This window comes from Bombyx mandarina, chromosome 17, assembly GCF_030267445.1.
Source record: "Bombyx mandarina strain Sakado chromosome 17, ASM3026744v2".
In the NCBI taxonomy this organism is placed as follows: domain Eukaryota; kingdom Metazoa; phylum Arthropoda; class Insecta; order Lepidoptera; family Bombycidae; genus Bombyx; species Bombyx mandarina.
In genome coordinates this window covers 12,127,472-12,148,248 of record NC_143223.1, presented here as the reverse complement: position 1 = coordinate 12,148,248, position 20,777 = coordinate 12,127,472, and the positions used below count along the sequence as shown (strand labels likewise).

Genomic DNA, 20,777 nt, shown 5'->3' with positions numbered 1-20,777 from the left:
TCAACGATATACCCCGGTCTCCGGAGACCCATCTGGCGCTCTTCGCCGATGACACCGCCATCTACTACTCGTGTAGGAAGAAGGCGTTGCTTCATCGACGACTTCAGACCGCAGCTACCACCATGGGACAGTGGTTCCGGAAGTGGCGCATCGACATTAACCCCACGAAAAGCACAGCGGTGCTCTTCAAAAGGGGTCGCCCTCCGAACACCACGCTGAGCATCCCCCTCCCGACTAGGCGCGTCAATACCCCCGCCCCCGCCGTTCGCCCGATCACGATGTTCGACCAGCCCATACCGTGGGCCCCGAAGGTCAAATATTTAGGCGTCACCCTCGACAGTAGGATGACATTCCGCCCCCACATCAAGACGGTACGCGATCGTGCCGCCTTCATTCTAGGACGTCTCTACCCGATGATATGTAGGCGAAGTAAAATGTCCCTTAGAAATAAGGTGACACTCTACAAAACTTGCATACGCCCCGTCATGACCTATGCAAGTGTAGTGTTCGCTCACGCGGCCCGCATACACTTGAAATCATTCCAAATTATTCAATCCCGTTTTTGCAGGATAGCCGTCGGAGCCCCGTGGTTCGTCAGGAACGTCGACCTCCATGACGACCTGGACTTAGAGTCCATCAGTAAGTATCTGCAGTCGGCGTCCATGCGCCACTTCGATAAAGCGGCACGACACGAGAACCCTCTCATCGTGGCCGCCGGTAACTACATTCCCGATCCTGCGGACAGAATGGAAAGCAGTCGACGTCGCCCAAAACACGTCATCTCGGATCCGCCCGATCCACTAACGGTGCTTTTAGGTAATTCAAGCACCGGTCACCGTTCTCGTCGAACCCGTCGCTTGCGACGAAGGGCTCGACGAGTAAATTAACTCTCAGACACAGCCCACTGAGTTTCTCGCCGGATCTTCTCAGTGGGTCGCGTTTCCGATCCGGTGGTAGATTCTGCGAAGCACGACTCTTGCTAGGGTTCGTGTTAGCAACGTCATCAGGTTTGAGCCCCGTGAGCTCACCTACAAAAGTTAGGGTTACGCTGACATAGCCTCTCAAGGCTCTCAGCTTAGGTAGGAAAAAAAAAAAAAAAAAAAAGGTAATGCCCCTATAAAATATAAGTGACAAATTTAGTACTTTTTAACGAACTATAAGCAATCTGCACAGTTACCTTTTTGCAGAAAGCGGCCTTTAAGTTTAAAAATCACTATCAAAAATTTCATTAGTACTATTTCGAAAGCGTTTTTTTATTATTAGTACACTATCTATCACTTCGTTTAAGTTGCCGCAAAATTATTTAGCTATTTTACGATGCGTATAAAAAGGAAAATCACAGACGATACTTACGAATGAAACACCCTAAACGTTCGCCATGTTTTGGTGCAGATCAACAATAAGATTTTAAAATTACAAAAAATTTTAAAATATATAATTTCTAGAACACCTCAGCCGCTATACAGCTATACAGAGTAATAAATTAACAGTTAATAAATATAAGCGGAGCTGTAGTGAAAAGTGTAAAACAAATTTGTACAATTTGCAGAAAAAGCGAGATCTATTTTTGCATATTATTCTTTTTTATTATTACTATTTAAATTAATATTTGTGATTTCACATTTTAAGTGTTTATCAAAATCAGCCCTACGAGCAGTAAGAACCTGAAGGTGTCGACTTATAACGGTTCACACTATCTGTTGAAATAAATTGAGTATTCACGCGTCGCATCGTTTCGGATATAAATCGTTGAACGCACATGGCGATTACGCCTTCATTGTTTACGTCGGGGCCATTGACGTTATATAGTACGGGTCTTTATTTAGCTGCACCAACTGGCATCAAGGTTTTGAAAAATAAATACTTTCCTAAAATGGAAACGGTTTGTACAGACGGTGACAACGACATTATTGCCTTTGCTATTAGCAGTAGCAGTTCTTCTCAATTATCTTTTTCTTCCCTAATTCTTTCTAAAGTCAGTTGTCAACAAAATCCTGTCTCTATTTTTGGATAGTATTGCTCAATATTGGCACTCTGTATACACAGCGTACCTTATCTAAATATCTCAAATACACGAATACTTGGCAGCGGCTTGAGTCTGCCCCTAGTATTGCTGACGTCCATGGGCGATGGCAACCACTCACCATCAGGTGGGCCGTATGCTTGTCTGCCTACAAGGGCAATAAAAAAAAACTTGAATATGCTTTTGCGACTTTACCCGTTAGGATTAAGTGTCCTATTTTTTGAAGCAAAATGAATGTAATGCCCGTCCCTATAAATGAAGTTAAAGCAGTATTTTTATAGTTGTTAATCTGCAGTCCCATTAACTATACAACCTCCACGATTTGAGCTCATATAGTCATTAGAGCAGTTTTCTTTATCCGGCACGGCTCTTTGTTTCGCTGATAACTCAATAATAACGACCATGGTATCCTTTGTGTTGTTAAATGAAGCGTTTTAATTAGTTTTTATGAGGCCTTTTGTACGAAGATGGGATCGCATGATGCGAGACACGATTATTGAATGCATGCGAGTTAACTAGGCGAATATGTTTGTTATTTATTTTTGTATTAACGGAATTCAAGCTCACGGCCGTCGACATAGTCGTAAATTAACCAGAGGTCATTTATTATTTATTGTTACTTCTTTAGAGCGTTAGATTTATTTTTTTCGGGGCCAAATTCAGCATTAAGCTTACTTTCTTAGGACATTGTCTTAAATTCTTAAGGCTAAGTGGTCTCTTTCAGGACATAGACTAGAGAAGAGTAGATAGAACAGAAACCAAAACGGGACCGATCAGAGGCGTCTTGGCGCTGATCTTGGCCAAATTGCCTGCAAAATCGCCTTTAAGGGAGATGAAGATCGCGACCGCGATCGCGATTGAGAAGAAATCTTCTCAATGGGTCGCGATTCCGATCCGGTGGTAGATTCTGCCAAGCACTGCTCTTTTTAGGGCTAGTGTTAGCAAATTCTCTAAGGTTGAGCCCACGAGCTGACCTATCGGTATGAGATTAGCTGGAATAGCCTCTTAGGCTACCAGCGTTTAAATAGAGATCATCTTGAAATAGAATATTTGATAATTATTATTTGCTAAAACGTAAAAGTAAGTATTTAGGTACCAAAGTTAATGTGTGAACAAAATCTAATTGATATGAAATGACTGTAAATTTTAAAATCGAATAATATTCGATTTTTTTCTGATCATTGAATATTCCAGTATTTTATTTATAATTAATCGTTCATTTTGACGCGTGTTCACAAGATTTTTGTTTAATTTCTTACATAGGTAGATTACATTTAATCGTTATATTATTATGTGCTAATGGATAACACAAAAAATATCAATAAATAACTTAATTTAATAAGGACTTTCAAAACGTACCTACGTAAGTTATTTAGAACAATACATTTATATTTAAGGCAAGTTTAAATTAGTTTTCCAACTCAAGCCTCGCATTTTTGATTAATTACGTAACGGCCATCGACATAATGAACTGTAACAGGTGTTCTTATTTCAGATATTATTAATTTAATTTATGTTAATGGAATGTTAGCGCTACGAAAGGGGTGATGTTTTAGAAGAAAATTCGTGATACAAGAGTGATAGTGACGTAACAATGAAATTAATTCATCATCATTATTTACGCAAAGGTGTAAACTTAAAAATTCCTATATCTAGTATATATTGTTTTACTCATGTATCTTTTTTTTACAATTTCTATAAATAAAATGGCTGTCTGGAAGAGATGGCTTTTAGCGATAAGACCGCCAGTTTCACAAATATAACTATCTGTTGACTGTTTTTCTATGTTAATTGTGTTTTGGTGTGCAATGATGTATATGTTATCGCTCTATATTTATACAACAAGATGTCAATCGTGATATTACTGGTGGTAGGACGTCTTGTGAGTCCGCACGGGTAGGTACCACCGCCCTGCCTAGTTCTGCCGTGAAGCAGTAATGCATTTCGGTTTGAAGGGTGAGGCAGCCGTTGTACTGTAAAAGCTGAGACCTTATAACTATTATCTCAAAGTACATAGGCAGCGGCATTTGCGTTGTAGCAGTCTATGGGCTCCGGTAACTAAATAAGATCAGGTGGGCCGTGAGCTCGTCCACCCATCTAAGCAACAAAAATAAAATAAAAGAAGAACACCTAGGCTATCCTTTCTAGGTCTAGAATCTTTATTTTTATATATAGCTGGGTTATGAAAAACTCTTGTTATTTAAGAATATATTAAAATTGTATATACGCAACAGCTCAACTTCACTCAATGTTGAACATACAATTTACTCATAGGAAACAAGAAATAATTTAGTTCGCTACCAGTAAAAATAGCATTTTGACTAACAGACACCCTTAATGTAATTGATATGATTAATTACCCACCCACACGGGTAGCTAGCTACCACCAACATGCCTAATGCTGCCGTGAAGCAATAATGCGTTGTGGTTCCAACGGAGCCGTTGCTATTCCTAATTTCTGTTCTCCTAATTCTGTCTATGAGCTTGCCGGTTACCATTTGTAACAATACTTATAACTGGTTGTATCTATTTTAGAACTTATATCTCAAGGTGGCGCATTTACGTTGTAGACGTCTATGGGCTCCAGTAACCACTTAACGCCAGGTGGGCTGTGAGCTCGTCCACCTAATTAAGCATTTTAAAAAACCCAACTAACCTCACGTGGGACTTCCGCTCGTCCAACCATCTAAGCCATAAATAAATAATAATAAAATCGCGATTCAAAACAATCTCATTTTAAAGTGATTGCTTATTGATTTACGGACCGATCGTTCAGAGATCTTTTCTCGAAGCAAACGCACGTGAAGCACGTTTTCTATGGGAATCTTAAATAAGTCGTATCACGTTACAACGGAATTATAATGAGTGGATTTAGATTTTCACGATAAAAAAAATACACAAATAAATGTTCAAGCCAACGTAATATATCAAGTTTATTTATCGCTTCGATTCGTGAGTAGTTTTAGAGATCGTAAACTATCTAAGAGATCAATTCGAGATGTCCTATTTTTTAGCGTGTTACAATGTAAGTATTTGACAATTCGAAAGATTTCAATATTACTGGCGATCTAGCTACTGTCAGGAGATTTATATTTATCCTTTTTTGGCATCAACGCAGGCAACGACCCATATACTCTTATTGATATCCACTAGACAAGACAGATCCAGACAATGATATACAATAATAATATTATTTGTAGAACATACAAAAGGACTATTTATTGCTCGACAATCGGAAGTCAATTGACGTAACGGAAAGTGGTGCTTTTTTAAGCCTCGTTTTTGCTGTTGTTGATTTGGTAACCACAAAAAATGGTCATATGTATAAAAAAAATAACAAAGCGAATACTATCACCCATCTCGAGACGTGATGTCCAAATCTCAGTTGCATTGACGCCTAACCAGAATGCTTTACTGGTTCGCGGCAGAAATGGTAGGACTTACCCGCGCGGGCCAACAGTTCTATTACCAGTAATAACGTAAACTTATAATTTTTTTTCTAAGGATTTTTATACACAGCGTTGTTCCTTCATCGTAGTAGACATTTTGGACATTATATAAGTACCTACGGATTTCTTTTGACAGTTGTAACTATACTGAGACCTTAGAACTTATGTCTCAAGGTGGGTCGCGCAATTACGTTGTAGATGTCTATGGGCTCCAGTAACCACTTAACACCAGGTGGGCTGTGAGCTCGTCCAACCATATAAGCAATTAAAAAAAAATATTGGTGCCTGTTTGCGAGATTCGAACACGGGCATCGTCGCATCAATTGCTAAGTGTACACCGAGCGTCTTTATCATCAAGACCATGATGTCTTCTTCTCTTTTCTTGGCATTATTTATCTTTCCAAATGGAACAGTATTACAATTCAATTAAATACCTAGTACCACAATTCTTTATCGTGGAAGTGACAACTAAGATGTGAATCACTGAAACCTTAACTTCTTAATCAGTTCGAATCTCATTCTGAACACAATTAATACATTCGTTTAGAATTATCTAATCAATTTATCGATAACCTTATCAGATAATGTCCATGGAAACGAACACATTTAATACGTATCTAATGAGAAGGTTCCCAACAAATTTTCTTTCAATATATTTAAAGGCAAAGCTAATGCAAATACAAGTGATATAGCCCACTGAGTTTCTCGCCGGATCTTCTCAGTGGGTCGCGTTTCCGATCCGGTGGTAGATTCTGCGAAGCACGGCTCTTGCTAGGGTTCGTGTTAGCAACGTCGTCAGGTTTGAGCCCCGTGAGCTCACCTACTAGTTAAGGTTACGCTGGAATAGCCTCTCAAGGCTACCAGCTTAGGTAGGAAAAAAAAAACAAGTGATCTTTATAATAAGGAGAACTGTGAACATGAAAAAATTATGAAAGAAAACGAACCATTTAATACATCAAAAAGAACTGCTTAACAAGTCGATTCGAATTGCATTGCTGTAATTAATGAATAAAAAAAACATAATAATAAGGTTAACGAACTTAGGTCGGATTTAAGTGAAACCACTTTTACGGTTTAATCTAGTCTGGTATCGTAACTGTGATCACGGACGAATAAGGGACGAGTTCAACGATTCACTCACGTGGAGTCGTCGAAAACTATTCGAAATGTTCTGAAATCAGTACTAATAAAAAACACAAGATTAAACCGTAAAAGTACTTTTAATTTTTTTTTTATTGCTTGGTTGGGTGGACGAGCTCACAGTCCACCTGGTGTTAAGTGGTTAGCGGAGCCCATAGACATTTACAACGTAAATGCGCCATCCACCTTGAGATATAAGTTCTAAGATCTCAGTAGTTACAACGGCTGCCCTACCCTTCAAACCGAAACGCATTACTGCTTCACGGCAGAAATACGCAGGGCGGTGGTACCTACCCGTGCGGACTCACAAGAGGTCCTACCACCAGTAATTACGCAAATTATAATTTTGCGGGTTTAATTTCTATTACACGATGTTATTCCTTCACCGCGGAAGTCAATCGTGAACATTTGATCAGTACGTATTTCATCAAAAAAATTGGTACCCGCCTGCGGGATTCGAACACCGGTGCATCGCTAGATACGAATGCACCGGACGTCTAATCCTTTAGGCCACGACGACTTCAATTGTGTCTACAACTCGGGAAAACCGAAGAAAACACTATAAGACCTGATTATTCAATCGTCATCGAAGAAGAAGTCGTAATATGTGTATTTGTTGATAATTCAATGGTTTCACTTTAAATTAGATCAGTTAATAATTTACTTGATGTCAATCTTTAATTAGACGATCGAAAGACCAGCCCTGAGTAAACTAAAGGTTTGTAATGCAACGTGCTCGTTAATATTATTAAAACGGTACAAGCATGACAAGAAACAAACAAGGCCAAACGAAAATCGAGCGTAAAACATGACAGTGCAATTAAAGTAACATGCACAATGAGAAGAGCAACAGCTAATTGTCCGTCTATATAAGGGACGGAGATTATACCAAGTGTCAGAGCAGATACGGATTCGTACCGAAATGGAAACCTTAACTAATCGCGGACGAGACCCGATAAATGTGTCGGTGCTCTCGAGATGAGTAAAGAGCAAGCGATGTATCGTGTGAAACTTTGCACATGTTCCATAAAACATTGTTTGAGTGTCAACATCACGTCTACGTATTGATTGGGTCGATTTTTTTATACTCCAAAATTATAAACTACTAGCTGTACCCGTTCGCTTCGCTGGGCATTTAAAATTAAAATTATTATTTCTCACCCCCACAAAGATTCTCACCATTAACGCCCCCGCAACTGGTCTAGGGAATCCAACACTCATATAAATATTGACCTATCCATTAAGTACCTGTATTTTCTACATGGGTACCAAGTTTCAAGTCAATCAGATGCATGGTTCAGTTGTTATAACGGAACATGCGTAAAAACCACTGTAGATTTATATATTAGTATAGATAAAACGATTGAAGTGATTTCACTTTAATTCGCTTGGCGTAACAGAGGTTCACATTATATCGTTTCAGAGGATGACAAATCTATATCGCGATCGCGATGACGTTGACGATGACTATGGATGCTCAGTTTGGAAACTTGGGACAACTTGGATTTTTAATAAAGTTAACACATACTTAGCTTAAAGTATACTTTATTGTACACAGATATGAAATCAAAACAAATGTACAACAACAAAAATACTACAATTAGCGGTTTTATCTCTAAGGGCAACCTTTTCCAGAGAATCATCGGGTAAACAAGGATCATGTAAGAAAATAAATTGACTGCGGTTTAGTTATAGATTGAACAAAAAAAAACATATTCATACTACAGTTACAATGCATAGTACAATGGTATTATAGTTCAAATTTCGGACTCAGATTGATCAATAAATCTGGTTCAATAATACCAAGCTTCAAGAAGAAAAACTGTAATGGTATATATAAAGTAGAGTAAGTTTAATTGCAGCTGTTATTTTCGCCTGTCCAAAATTTTAAAGCATCTTTGAGCACTAACCTGACAAGACAAATTCCGAGGAACATTTTATGGCGTAATGGCAGCCGCGTTTATGGTAACAGCGAAAATAAAATTACACAGCAATTTCCGAGGTAACATTGCTGCATGATCGTGATTATAATCAGAACATAAAACACCTCATCTTCCCTTTAATTTAAGGTCTATGCAAATGAACCACCTTATCTAACAACTACAATCGTAAAAAAAGGTACATTCGGATTTAGCCTGGACAATAAAAAGGATAAAACGATGAAAAAATGCGCCCCGAAACTTTATCAATTTCCCATTGTGCTTAGATAAAGATAGCCGATAAACACAGGGACGAAAGTAACGAATGGGTTTTCCATGTGGCTCGTATAAGACGTCTGATTATTCACAAAGAAACGAGAATTATTTATGTTTTAACAAACCCGTAGCATCCAATTTATTCTCCATTGTAAATGATGTTATCCGATGTGAAGTGAGTTTACGTCTCGTGACAATGGTTAGCAACAATGCTTTTAAAACAAGGTGATCCCGTTTGCTAGCGAAACGTAATAAATATCTACTAAAATAATTCGTGTCCCAGTAGTCAAAATTCGACTAAAATTAATTGAAATTACAAGTTTGAATATATATATGGTTCTATTATCAAAGACTATTTATTATACTTCTATAATCGCAGATTTCTCAAACACTACTTTAAACTAAATAATATTAATCTATTATCAATTTGCCCATAGACTTTAAAACATTAACAAAGGTTTGACAATAAACAAAGAGTATTTACATACTCGTATATGTGTTGTATCAAATAGATTGTAGTGTGTGTAATGTTTTATTTATTAATTAATATATTTTAATGCATAATTAAAAAAAAAATACGTTCTGCACTCCTTCTCTATATTCTCTATAAATGTGGGAAATTTCATACTCCTCCGTCTGTGCAATTTTCGTAAAAATCTTTACAAAGTTTTTTTTTCACTTATTTATTAATATATATAGATGAAATAATAATGAGGTTTTTCTGTGCGTCTTCATTAAATGCTATTATACTTTTAGCGTTCCATTTCATACAAGCAATTCAATTGTAACTTCATAACTGTAACGTAATGTTGATAAGTCTGGCCGCAAGAAGTGGGACCGGCTTCTGGCTACCCGCCAGGACATTAATCGTGAACAGAAGCCACCTGCAATGTACACCAGTCTCGGTTGAGAGTGTCGTACGTCCACAGTTGGTGTAATTACTACACGGCTTACGGTACGAAATTCGAGGTTTTGTTTTTGCTAGGTCTGCGAACGAAGGATGTTTTATGAATGAGCACTAGAGGGAACTTTGAAAGTACTATCTGAACAAATCTAATTACAGATTAATATTAGTTATAGTATGAAAAATAATGTTTTAGAAATAGAACGTGCATAGATCATTTTACAATAGACGATTTAAATGTTGACGTCATTCAGAATTAGATAATAAAATTTATAGTAAGTAATGAATGACAAAAACAAACGGTTGAGTCAGCTTTATTACAGAGAACTCATAAATAACCAGTATCTTATCTAAGATGCAGGTAAACTGTTCACAATGAAATGAAGCCGTTTTCAGATAATTAATTTGTAAATTTATGTATGGCAATGTAAAAATGTTGCTATGTATAAACTCAATTATTAACGTCAGAACTACGCTTGAAATTTGCAGAAAAAACTCTAATAAAACATGACATTTCATTAAATGTTTTTATGAAAAAAGTCTGATATTAAAATAATGATAAAACACTCTAGAAAAAAGATTTAAGACTGGAGTCGATCACAAACATCATTGTTACAAATAAAAAATGATTCCACAGTAACTTCGAAGCGAAGGGACATAAAAAAAACTGTAACAACATCTGTGAGGAATACTCAATCCGTGTAAACTAATTTATTTCAAACTAGCGACCCGCCCTCGCTTCGCTTCGGAAACATTAAAACACACATGAAACCAAAAAAATAAAATAAAAAAAAAGTAGCCTATGTTCATCAGGGACAATGTCGGCTTCTAATGGAAAAAGAATTTTTCAAATCGGTCCAGTAGTTTCGGAGCCTATTCGAAACAAACAAACAAACAAATCTTTCCTCTTTATAATATTAGTATAGACAAACAGGATAACAAAAACTGACACGACCCTGTGAGAAAGTTTTGGACTAACTACCTTCACTTCCGACGGAAATTGCAATCATTTATAAGTAGATTGCTTTGTGCATATCACGATATTCTAATTAGACGGAGACAGTTAGAGATATATGCTGACAGTTTTTTTTGTGATCTCAAGAAACAACTACGAACTCAATCTTGTTTTATTTTATGACTACCTATATTTGAATTTGTACTTGGAACATTCCGAACATTACATGGATTATTGTGTAATTTTAGCCCAAAAATTGTAGACAAACGTAGAGTGAGTGACATTTCTGGAACGTTCCACTCATTGTTTAATTACAAATTATGTAAAGCAATCAAAAATCGTTGTGCTCATCTAGTTACGTGATTAACGAAACATTGTTATTTCAGCAAAATATACATTAATTAAAGCATTGAATTGGCCAATGACGGGAGGTATTCAGATTGAAAATCAAAATTTTCTTCGCTGAGAACGGTGGTGATTAACGATGCGATGTCACTGAAGCCGCCCCTTGTCAAGCCACAATGGACGAGTCATGCAATATAATGGCAATATTGTAATCTGCGGTGTGAAGTAAATTACCTTTCGTGAGGTAATTAACACTTATTACATAACGTCTCAGTTTCATATTGCATAAAACGTTTTGCGACAATTTTAGTATTCATTAACTTTTAATTGCTGTAATGGGCTCTGGGTTTTAAGTGGTTACCGGAGTCTGTGGACATCATAATATTGGTTGAAAACAGGATGTTAAAACATTCATTTGTAATTTCTAAAGTAGGTATTCTAAGCGTCGAAAATAAAAAAATGACAATAAAAAACACGAGTTAATTTGCAAAAGCAATTTTATTGATGACTAATCTTTTTGCGTATGCGAATATTTATATGAAGCATATATCGTAAGTCCCAACCTTATAACTGCAAACCAAGACTGCTTTCGCGCAAAAAAAGGTAGAATGCGAGGAATGAGGTAACACAATAAGCTTAATGACCATTAAGAAAAAATGCATAAATAACATTAGATATTTACGTAAAATCGAAATATATATTTCAACTTTGTTTATTCTCAACAAGACCGTTATTCAGAAACTTACAAATAAAAGATTAAATTCTAATACATTTCATAACAATCACGTTAATTCTATAGGCCGTTAATGTAATTTTTCAATCTCTTTTTATTATACAACATATATCAATGGCAAAGAACGTTGATTGCATCATGTTTCAACGGCTCGTTATGGCAAATAAAACTGATTGTCGGTTCACGTGATGATGTCAGATTTTTTGCTAAAATTGCATTGGAATTCGGAATGGGTTTGATTACCTCATCTGTATATGCGTATACAAATAGTACAAGTTTAGTAAAATAGAACGTTTCTTATTATCTGCGAAGACAGATGTTCATTTCTAGGTAAGAACATGATTTTTCCCGCGCTTCGAACTCAATGTTTCACTGCCTAAATATCTTGAATTTTTCAATCTCTGTTTAATGTTATGTGAAGAAAACACCGGATTTAAAAATCGTTTGTTTATATACGTAAATAGAAGCTTAATGTCGATTACATCATTACGAAACAAAAGATGCTTTTACTGAACTGACTTAATGTTTGTTAGATCGGAATAAATAGAAGTTCCACAAAGTAATATACTGGTCCATACGATAACTAGCTACAAGTTCATTGGGCTATACATGAAAATCAAAATTAAATACGTGTCAAAAAACCCAAGAGATTGGAAAGATATTTCACTGCTACAGACCAGGAATATAACACCAACAATACGAACACATTTAATACTAAGTGGCCTCATAGCTGAACGTTTCCAAAAAATTTTATTGAAATTGTTCTTTAAAGTTCATAAAATATTATGGGAAAGAGCACTCAAAGCAACATATCTGAGCACAGGATATGGTAATGGGAGGCGGAGAAATGGAAGGAGCAGTCCGTTCGACTAAAATAGTCCAATTTCTATGTAAGGGCGATTTATTTTCAGCTCTATTTCCTTTTGAGACGCGTTTCAGAATCTCTGTTATTTTTCTGTGGATCGTATGGAATAAATAGTATAGATCGTTTTTAACTTTTTGACCTTTTGGATGTAGTCACGGATATTTGTGGGCGTCTTAAGGACATTAATTTAGCTACAAATTGACTAAAGTTGTAGCTTTCTGTGTGAGCATGTATATTTATGTTATTGTTATTTGAAGTCATTTTATTAATACAAGAGACTGTGTGACAAAATCGTTTTAAGAAAAAGATAATTTTGCAATAATTTTTATTATTTTTTGACTGTAAATCCTAGTTTGAAAATAACTTTTTTTTTTTAATAAACCTGATCCATCTTTTGTAAAAATTACAATATTTAAAACTCAAATTGATTTAAAATTAGTTTTGTAAGCTTTTTTGTTACATTCTTAAGGGCATAAATTTACAAAAACGACTCTTCTATTTGCCCTTAGATTACAGATCTACGAGCTTCTGTGTAATGTTTCTTTCTTATAAAAACAGTGGCTTAAGCTGTAAGTTGGCGGTTCAAGTATGCAAATTATAGAGAATCCGCATTTGAAATATACCTTGAAGTCAGTAACTTGATGTAAAAGTAATCAAACAAGGACCTTTTCAATTACGTTAAGAACAAAACAGAAGATTGAAAGATAAGATTAATTATATTACCGAAGGTGTCTTACGGCTGAGAGGTCCCATTTTCGCGCCTCATTTTGAGAAATTCATTTTGTAAATGAATTCGTTGCGACTCGTCCAGTAAATTAAGCCAGAACGAAAATTCTGTTAGATTATATTATCATAATAGACAAAAGCATCTTACACAAAATAATTATTGATTATAAATTCAATATTTAAGGTCTATTAAAAATCGTTAACCTAGATATTTTATGAGAATGCCATCGTATTCATAGCTGAGGGGGAAGAGGTCGACCAAAGAAGACATGGATGGAGTGTGTGAATGACGATATGAGAGAGAGAGAGAGAGAGAGAGGAGTGAGTGTTGAGATGACGGCTGATAGAAGGGAATGGAAGAGAAAAATTAGCTGGGCCGACCCCACCTAGTGGGATAAGGTGGAGAAAAAGAAGAAGATATTTTACGAGAATACGCTTAAGTTTTCAACTACATACATATGTAGTTTACAGTGGGCATGGTCGAGAAAAATTGACCGTTCAACTAACCATGAGCTCTACTAATAAGTCTCATAATTTACGCAGCAAAACTTAGACGATATATTTAATTCTTTTAAAATACCGTTATAAATCTCATCTGCATCACCAATAATGTAAAAAAAATACAAACACGTACGTGAACATACAGTTAATTACATAGTAATATTATACTTATTCTTCATAATTATGTGTAATTCCAAAAAGATGGGTAGACAGATATCATATTATGTTTTAACTTGATTTCGACATAGTTTTACGACCGGTAGCCCGCTTGAGAGTTCTAAGCCTTGGACCGGCTAATAATTATAGAAAAAAAAGTAGGAAGATCAGAATGAATCTGGTGGTAGGACCTCTTGTGAGTCCGCACGGGTAGGTACCACCACCCTGCCTGTTTCTACCGTGAAGCAGTAATGCGTTTCGGTTTGAAAGGTGGAGTAGCCGTTGTAACTATACTGAGAACTTAGAACTTATATCTCAATGTGGGTGGCGCATTTACGTTGTAGATGTCTAAGGGCTCCAGTAACCACTTAACACCAGTTGGGCTGTGAGCTCGTCCAACCAACTAAGCAAAAAAAGAAAAAAGAAAAAAAAGAAAAATATAATCATTTTCTCTGGCTTTACATGCAAACACTTCCAATCACGAATATTACAAAAGTTATAAGCCTATTCCAATTAAAAATTAAACAAGCTTTAATTTGCCTTGTGGTCCACGCGTTTTATTGCCGCCGTTAATCCCAAACGTCCGTTTCACTGAACATCTGCTTATTCGTCGGGATTCCGTCAGGGGAGTAATTTTTCACCGTCAGATGTAAATTCAGTTCAGCTGTCGGACACCTGCCCGGGAGCGTGCCCGGTATTTTGACGGATTACATCTTTCTGCAGCTTTTGTATGCAATTGTACGTTTTTTAACCGACATGAAAAAAGGAGGAGGTTCTCAATTCGACTGTATGTTTTTTTTTACCGAGTGCTCTTATATCCCCTTAACACTTAAGATCAAAGATTCCTTGAGTGATTGAACTTTCAAGGTACCGATGACGTCATAGTCAAATCTAAATATTGTATTTTTAAACAAGGAATGCACCTATATAGCATTGGTTAAACATGTACAAATATTTTTTATCTATATATAGATACTATTATTTTAACCGAGTTAAAAAAAAGGAGGTTCTCAATTCGACTGTGTCTTTTTATGTTTGTTACCTCATAACTTTTGAGTGGGTGAATCGATTTTGATGATTCTTTTTTATTAGAAAGCTGACTGACCCCTTCCGTGTGGTCAATTTAGTCCAGTTCTGATAATGGTATCCATGAGAAAACCATATAAGTATTAAATTTGCATTAAGTACGTGCGCGACAAATGGATGAATATCACGCCAACCGATTTCGATGATTATTGTTTTTAGTGTATATTAATTTGTTTTGGACCTTTTTTTTTCTATATGAAGTCGGTTTTTGTTGAAGCATGTTTATTTACAATTATTAGTGTTTCAGGTCAAAAGGAATTCGCACTTAACGCTTCAGTTTTGTATTAAACGGAACTTTAATATCGTTCTATTCCCCTAAATATACATACATATCTACGACAATAAACAATAAATATACTTATTAATATTTGCATAAAGTTCAAAATACGAGCTGCCATTTTACGATTATTTCGTAAATATAACTCCCATTTTGCAATGGGACTTTAGAAACGCATTTACAATGTGATTTACACAGAATTGTTTTACGTATTTCCTTTAACCAGTTTTGAAATTACGATTTAACTTGTTACCGTTTTTATTAATACTATAAGTTTTATTCGTAAATTGTTTGTTGATTTAGTTTTTAATATTTTTGTCCTATCGGCTATGTTTCGTGTAAATATTTGAAGACTTATTTGAAATGCATCAAGTTGTTTCGTTGTAAAGAACCATCATGACAAATTATATGATTGCCATGATCCTAATAACCCCTGCCTTTCTCTAAGAACAATACTGTATCGTCACAAATGGTAATGTTCACGGTCCTCTGAATATCATTCATTCGAATAAGGATGGAGAAATTATGAAAGCACCTATAAAGTCGATGGTTATCTCAGAGTGGCCGATACCGATGTCGGCTATCCCACAGTCGTCAGAGAACAACCGCAACGGCGCAGGTTTCCGTAAAAGGCGACGACCGTCGACGAGATGCAGGCGATCATAATCGGTGGAAAAACTCGATCCCCTAACCGGAATTGACCCCTTTGGAATTAACACAAACCATTATTGTAAGTAATGCTACTGCACGTTTAGTCTAGATCTTTCTAGATGCTTTCCCATTTTCGATTGGTACAAATCATTCGGGATAGGGACACGAATTGTTTTATAAGTTCTTTTCGATACGTAAACACCTTTTTTAGTGTAATAATGGAATCTTAATTATCAGCTGTAAAGCTGGCGAGATCGGAACTAAAAGAAACGTATGGTTTGAAAATCAACCTCGGAATGCGCTTGATCTTTCTAGATGCTTTCCCATTTTCGATTGGTACAAATCATTCGGGATAGGGACACGAAATTGTTTTATATGATCTTTTCGACACGTAAACACCCTTTTTGGTGTAATAATGGAATCTTAAATATCAGCTGCAAAGCTAGCGCGATCGGTAGATAAATAAACGTATGGTTTGAAAATCAACCTCGGGATGCGTTTGCATCTGCCTACCCACGTGCGCACGCCCTCGCAGGTTTCTCTTCATAAACTTTTTTATATCTTCGACGGATACAATTGATCATTTAAAACAGATGCGCTCAATAACGGAATAATCATACTTTAGGTGAATTTAATTTTTATGTTCTTTTTTTATTTTTACATTGTTGTTGCTTGTTGTTTATTATAACACAAACTATAGGTTATATAATAATGGTATATGTATTGGTCTACATTTTAGTGATTGTATACGAAACACGTGTGGAAGGGAGTCTGTTTTTTGTCAGTCGCCATCTGAGGTCTATTTCGGAACATGTGTGCGAAATTGATGTGCCATACGAGCAGGACGCTACGATTCTGTAAGGTTTCGTATCATCAAACGTAACATAGCCAAATACTTTAAAGTGAATATCATATTTGCATTCTGCAAACAATCTTATCAATATTCATACTTCGATGGTAAAATCGGCCGCCGATAAAACGGTCATTGCAAAATGCACGCTGCAATTATACATATTTGGTATTAATTGATTAGTACCTATGAAAACTACAAGCTAACGGTGTCTACGCTGTTTTAAGCTTTTTGTTAGTTGACTATCTCGTTAAACGTCCTTCTTCTACATTTCGAGGCACTGGCATGCTTATAGCTTTGTTGTGTAACCTCTATGGTGATTAAATCTCACCATTATTATTAACTGGCTCCATTCAAACACCCACTGTCGTTCTAGGCGGCTCGGAACTATGCCGTCCACCCACAGCGGCTGGTCCCGTAGGCGCACCAGGGTCACACACACAAGCCTTTATTCATGTAGGTATCGACTTCCAAACTCACTGTGTTCAATTGTTCGTGCCAACTCAAATTTACATTCGGAGATTCAATGTCGCCTGACAAAGGCAAGGACCGCTATTGTTTTGGCTTTTTCGGTGGTCCCGGTGAAAGATCGAAGCCTTCATTTGAATACGTTAATGAGTAAAGCCTGGTCTCTGAATGTGTATCCTGTGTACCACCGTGCGAGTATACGTTCGTGCTTCGTGCAAACCGAGATAATCAGACAATCCGAATAACTAACAGCATACCATTAATCAAACATGCAAAACTATTCAATAATTTACCATTAATTTTCATGTTACTTTTCAAGAGAACCATCAGCTCGAATTTCGAGATCGCTTAACAAAATTTGTTTTCGCACTTAACACACTAATTCATTGTTTTTAAATTTCTGCAACACACTGCAAGTTATCCGATCCAAATGAAACTGGTTGACTTGGAGTACACTAAGTTTTGTCACAAGTTATGAACTGCACGTCCAAGAGTCTAAACAGAAGAGTCAGAATTCACGAAACGCGTGCTTTACAGAGGCGAGTGAGCGTCGAACTGGGAGAGACGACGCGGCACACGGTGCGGGCAGAGCCGGCGTCGTTCGTATCGTACGTAATCGTGTGGCGCGCGGTAGCACCTCCCCTCCCTCGCCACAGAATACTGCACCCGACAAATCCGTCGACGACTCGCCGGAACTGTCTGTAACTGTCACGACTAGTAGATACATTAAACCTGCGTTTATATGATTTTTTTTTTCTAGTTTTCACGCAAGGATATCATTTGTTTAGATATTTTGTTTGGCATTTCGAAAATGTTGCGCGGTCTGGTTTTGTTCTGAAATCTTCTAAAATGTAATGAATGCGTAGCAGTTTTTTTTTCAATTCAATCTCAAATATAACATTTTAAAAAGTAATGTTGTATATTCGATTAATGATTACCAAATAACCGAGCTTCGAGAAGAAGCTTTTCATACAATACAAATCATTATAACTAAATTTGAACCGTTGACAGAATCAGATGAACATTTCGAATAGGGAAGTTTAAAGATTGATGGAGTTGAAAAGTTTAAGAGCGTTCTATCAATAAATCATCAAATGGTCGAATGGTCATCAATCGATCGAGAATAACAAACCAGGGACGATTTTCGTATATTCGATAATGGTAATAATTATGCCATCTGTCGAATAACGTCTCTAAGGGACAGTGAATGGTGAATCGACATCACATCGAGATGTTAAATATATTTTATTTTAATAGATTGATACATTCGGTTTAGGCCTCTGGCCAATTTCAAATTTAACACACTTCTTCTTCTGATTTCGTACAGACCGTTATTACGGCCTTCACGCCCATTTTTTAATCCGTACATTTGTGAGCACCAATGGATTTCTGGTTTTGCAGGACCGTGAATTTAATTTAAATTTTAGACAGATCTCTAAACTCTCCTCTTCGTACTAAAATGGTTTCTTTTACTTGCATTACTAAGTTTAAATTCGTTCTTTCGTCTTCCAGATGGTGGAAGACGATAAATTGTTAAACTAGTTTGGATCAGAGCCCGTCTATCAGTGTCTCGTGGTTTTAGTTTTATTTTCTAAATTAAATTCTGGGAAGGTCGGGTTACAAGGACGACTGACTCGATCACGATCATAATTATATCCTACGTTATGAATATACCTAGATTATATGTTGTATTTTTTGGAACGTGTTGGGGTCGATTCGACGCGCCATTTTACCTCAATTATGAGCTGCGAAAATAAGTTAAATATCTTTATTTTTGAATTAGTTATATCGTATTTTTTTTTATTATTAGCACACCGTGACAGTTCTATTACGTAAATAATTCAATTTCTTGTAACTTTATTTTGACGTTATGTGATAAAATTACGATGAAGACTCTCAAGAGCTGCTATAAATTGTAATATGCTCTAAATTCAATCAGACGACGCAAAATCAGATTTCGGTGCTAGCACTCAACGAGCTGCCAGGCTTTTGATGTTTCAATAGGCGTATCATGGCTTTGAATTTATATTCGAGAGTCTAAACCCACGCCCTCTTGAAGCCCACTTGTCACAGGGCCCACACGGCTTCTTCAACATTTCCTTGTATTGTTCCGTTAGATTGCTCTCAGTATATTGCGATTTTAAAAGTACTGGTAAAATTAGCTTTACCTGTATATATGCCCAACCTGAGTATAAATTATAAGGTATGGTAATTAGCTATCTGTATTACCTAATTAGGGAAGTCATTGGATTGTTTTTATTTGTGAATTGTAAAATTATAAACCTTTATCGTCATCTCTGATCACAAAAACTCTAGAAATTCAGACAGTGAAAAATAGACGTCAATAATAATTTACGTAAATCTTGTGACCGAAATAACTTGAGTAAATAATACGTTCGTTTAAATGGGGGGCAAAAGTAAAATCGATGACAACCCGGTTAAGTAACCTGACATTTTCATGCGCGCCTTTCTGATACTAAACATTGTATTATTTACTTTAATTTATCGAAACAACACGGCCGTTTCAACTTATATGGATCCTCACTACGAACACAGCAAAGCTGACCTTTTATAAACAGTTAAGGGCAGTTGAATTTACGAAATTCATTTTAATGAATTGTAAGGGGCATTACAGTTAAAATTCTTTCGGTAATTGGGAATGCTTTGGATTTCCGGGGAATATTTTCTGTATATATACAAGTTTACATACCTGATTTTAAGTTTTGAGTTTAATTATTTTTGCCATTTTATTGTTAATAGCCTCGAGGGTTTTTGCCAGTTTCACCGAACTTGTAGGCGAATACACGAGGTTCAGCCTGGGATTCGTTCCGTGTTCTGTACGCTAAAATATCAATGTTATTAGCATCAACTATATAAGAACCTTGTTTTGGTATAAAATGGGAATTCGCGATTTTTCTTCAGTCTTTCCAGTATACTTTGGGTTCTTTTTTTGCAGCTTTTGTTTTGTAAATTAATTTCAAGACATCAAGTTCTTTTTTACTTTTTCGACGTGTGAATTTGTTTACGACCCATCGGGTGTTAGGTGGTTACTTAACTTATAAGGTCTCATTTATTTAGTACAACGGCTACCCTACTCTTCAAACTGAAAGGCAGCGGTGTTTCACGAAAGAAATAGGTAAAATAACGGTACATAACCGTGCGAGCACACAACGTGCTCAAGCATAAATATAAATTTAACGTTAAATAGAAATGTGTCTCTTTAACAGTAGAGTCCTTTTATGTTTTTTTCTTTAACTAAATTGTCCCTTGATATGAGGGTTCGATATTTTGATTTGATAATAAGAAACTTAATTAGCCGTCCCTATTTGATTACAGAATACGATTAATTCATATAACATAACGGGAGTCCATCGCAGAGATGGATACGATGGAACATTTATTATACCATATATGATATCCACATTTAAATCTACTTTTACGACTGAACCTCGC

The 20,777-nt window shown here is 36.3% G+C and overlaps 1 protein-coding gene across 6 annotated transcripts in view; it reads right to left on the bottom strand.

Moving 5' to 3' along the window:
* Positions 1-20,777, bottom strand: part of ckn (CRK like proto-oncogene, adaptor protein) — a 331,376-nt gene that overhangs the window by 152,534 nt on the left and 158,065 nt on the right. For 4 of the 6 annotated variants that reach the window (XM_028171392.2, XM_028171394.2, XM_028171393.2 and 1 more), the window contains exon 1: positions 17,618-20,419. The exons of 1 other annotated variant lie outside the window; for it this stretch is intronic. Coding sequence is in view for 2 of the 5 variants with exons in the window: in XM_028171395.2 (XP_028027196.2) it covers positions 17,618-17,651 (34 nt within the window). In the remaining 3 variants the exon portion in view is untranslated. One more of the 6 variants, XM_028171397.2, reaches the window with a different exon arrangement.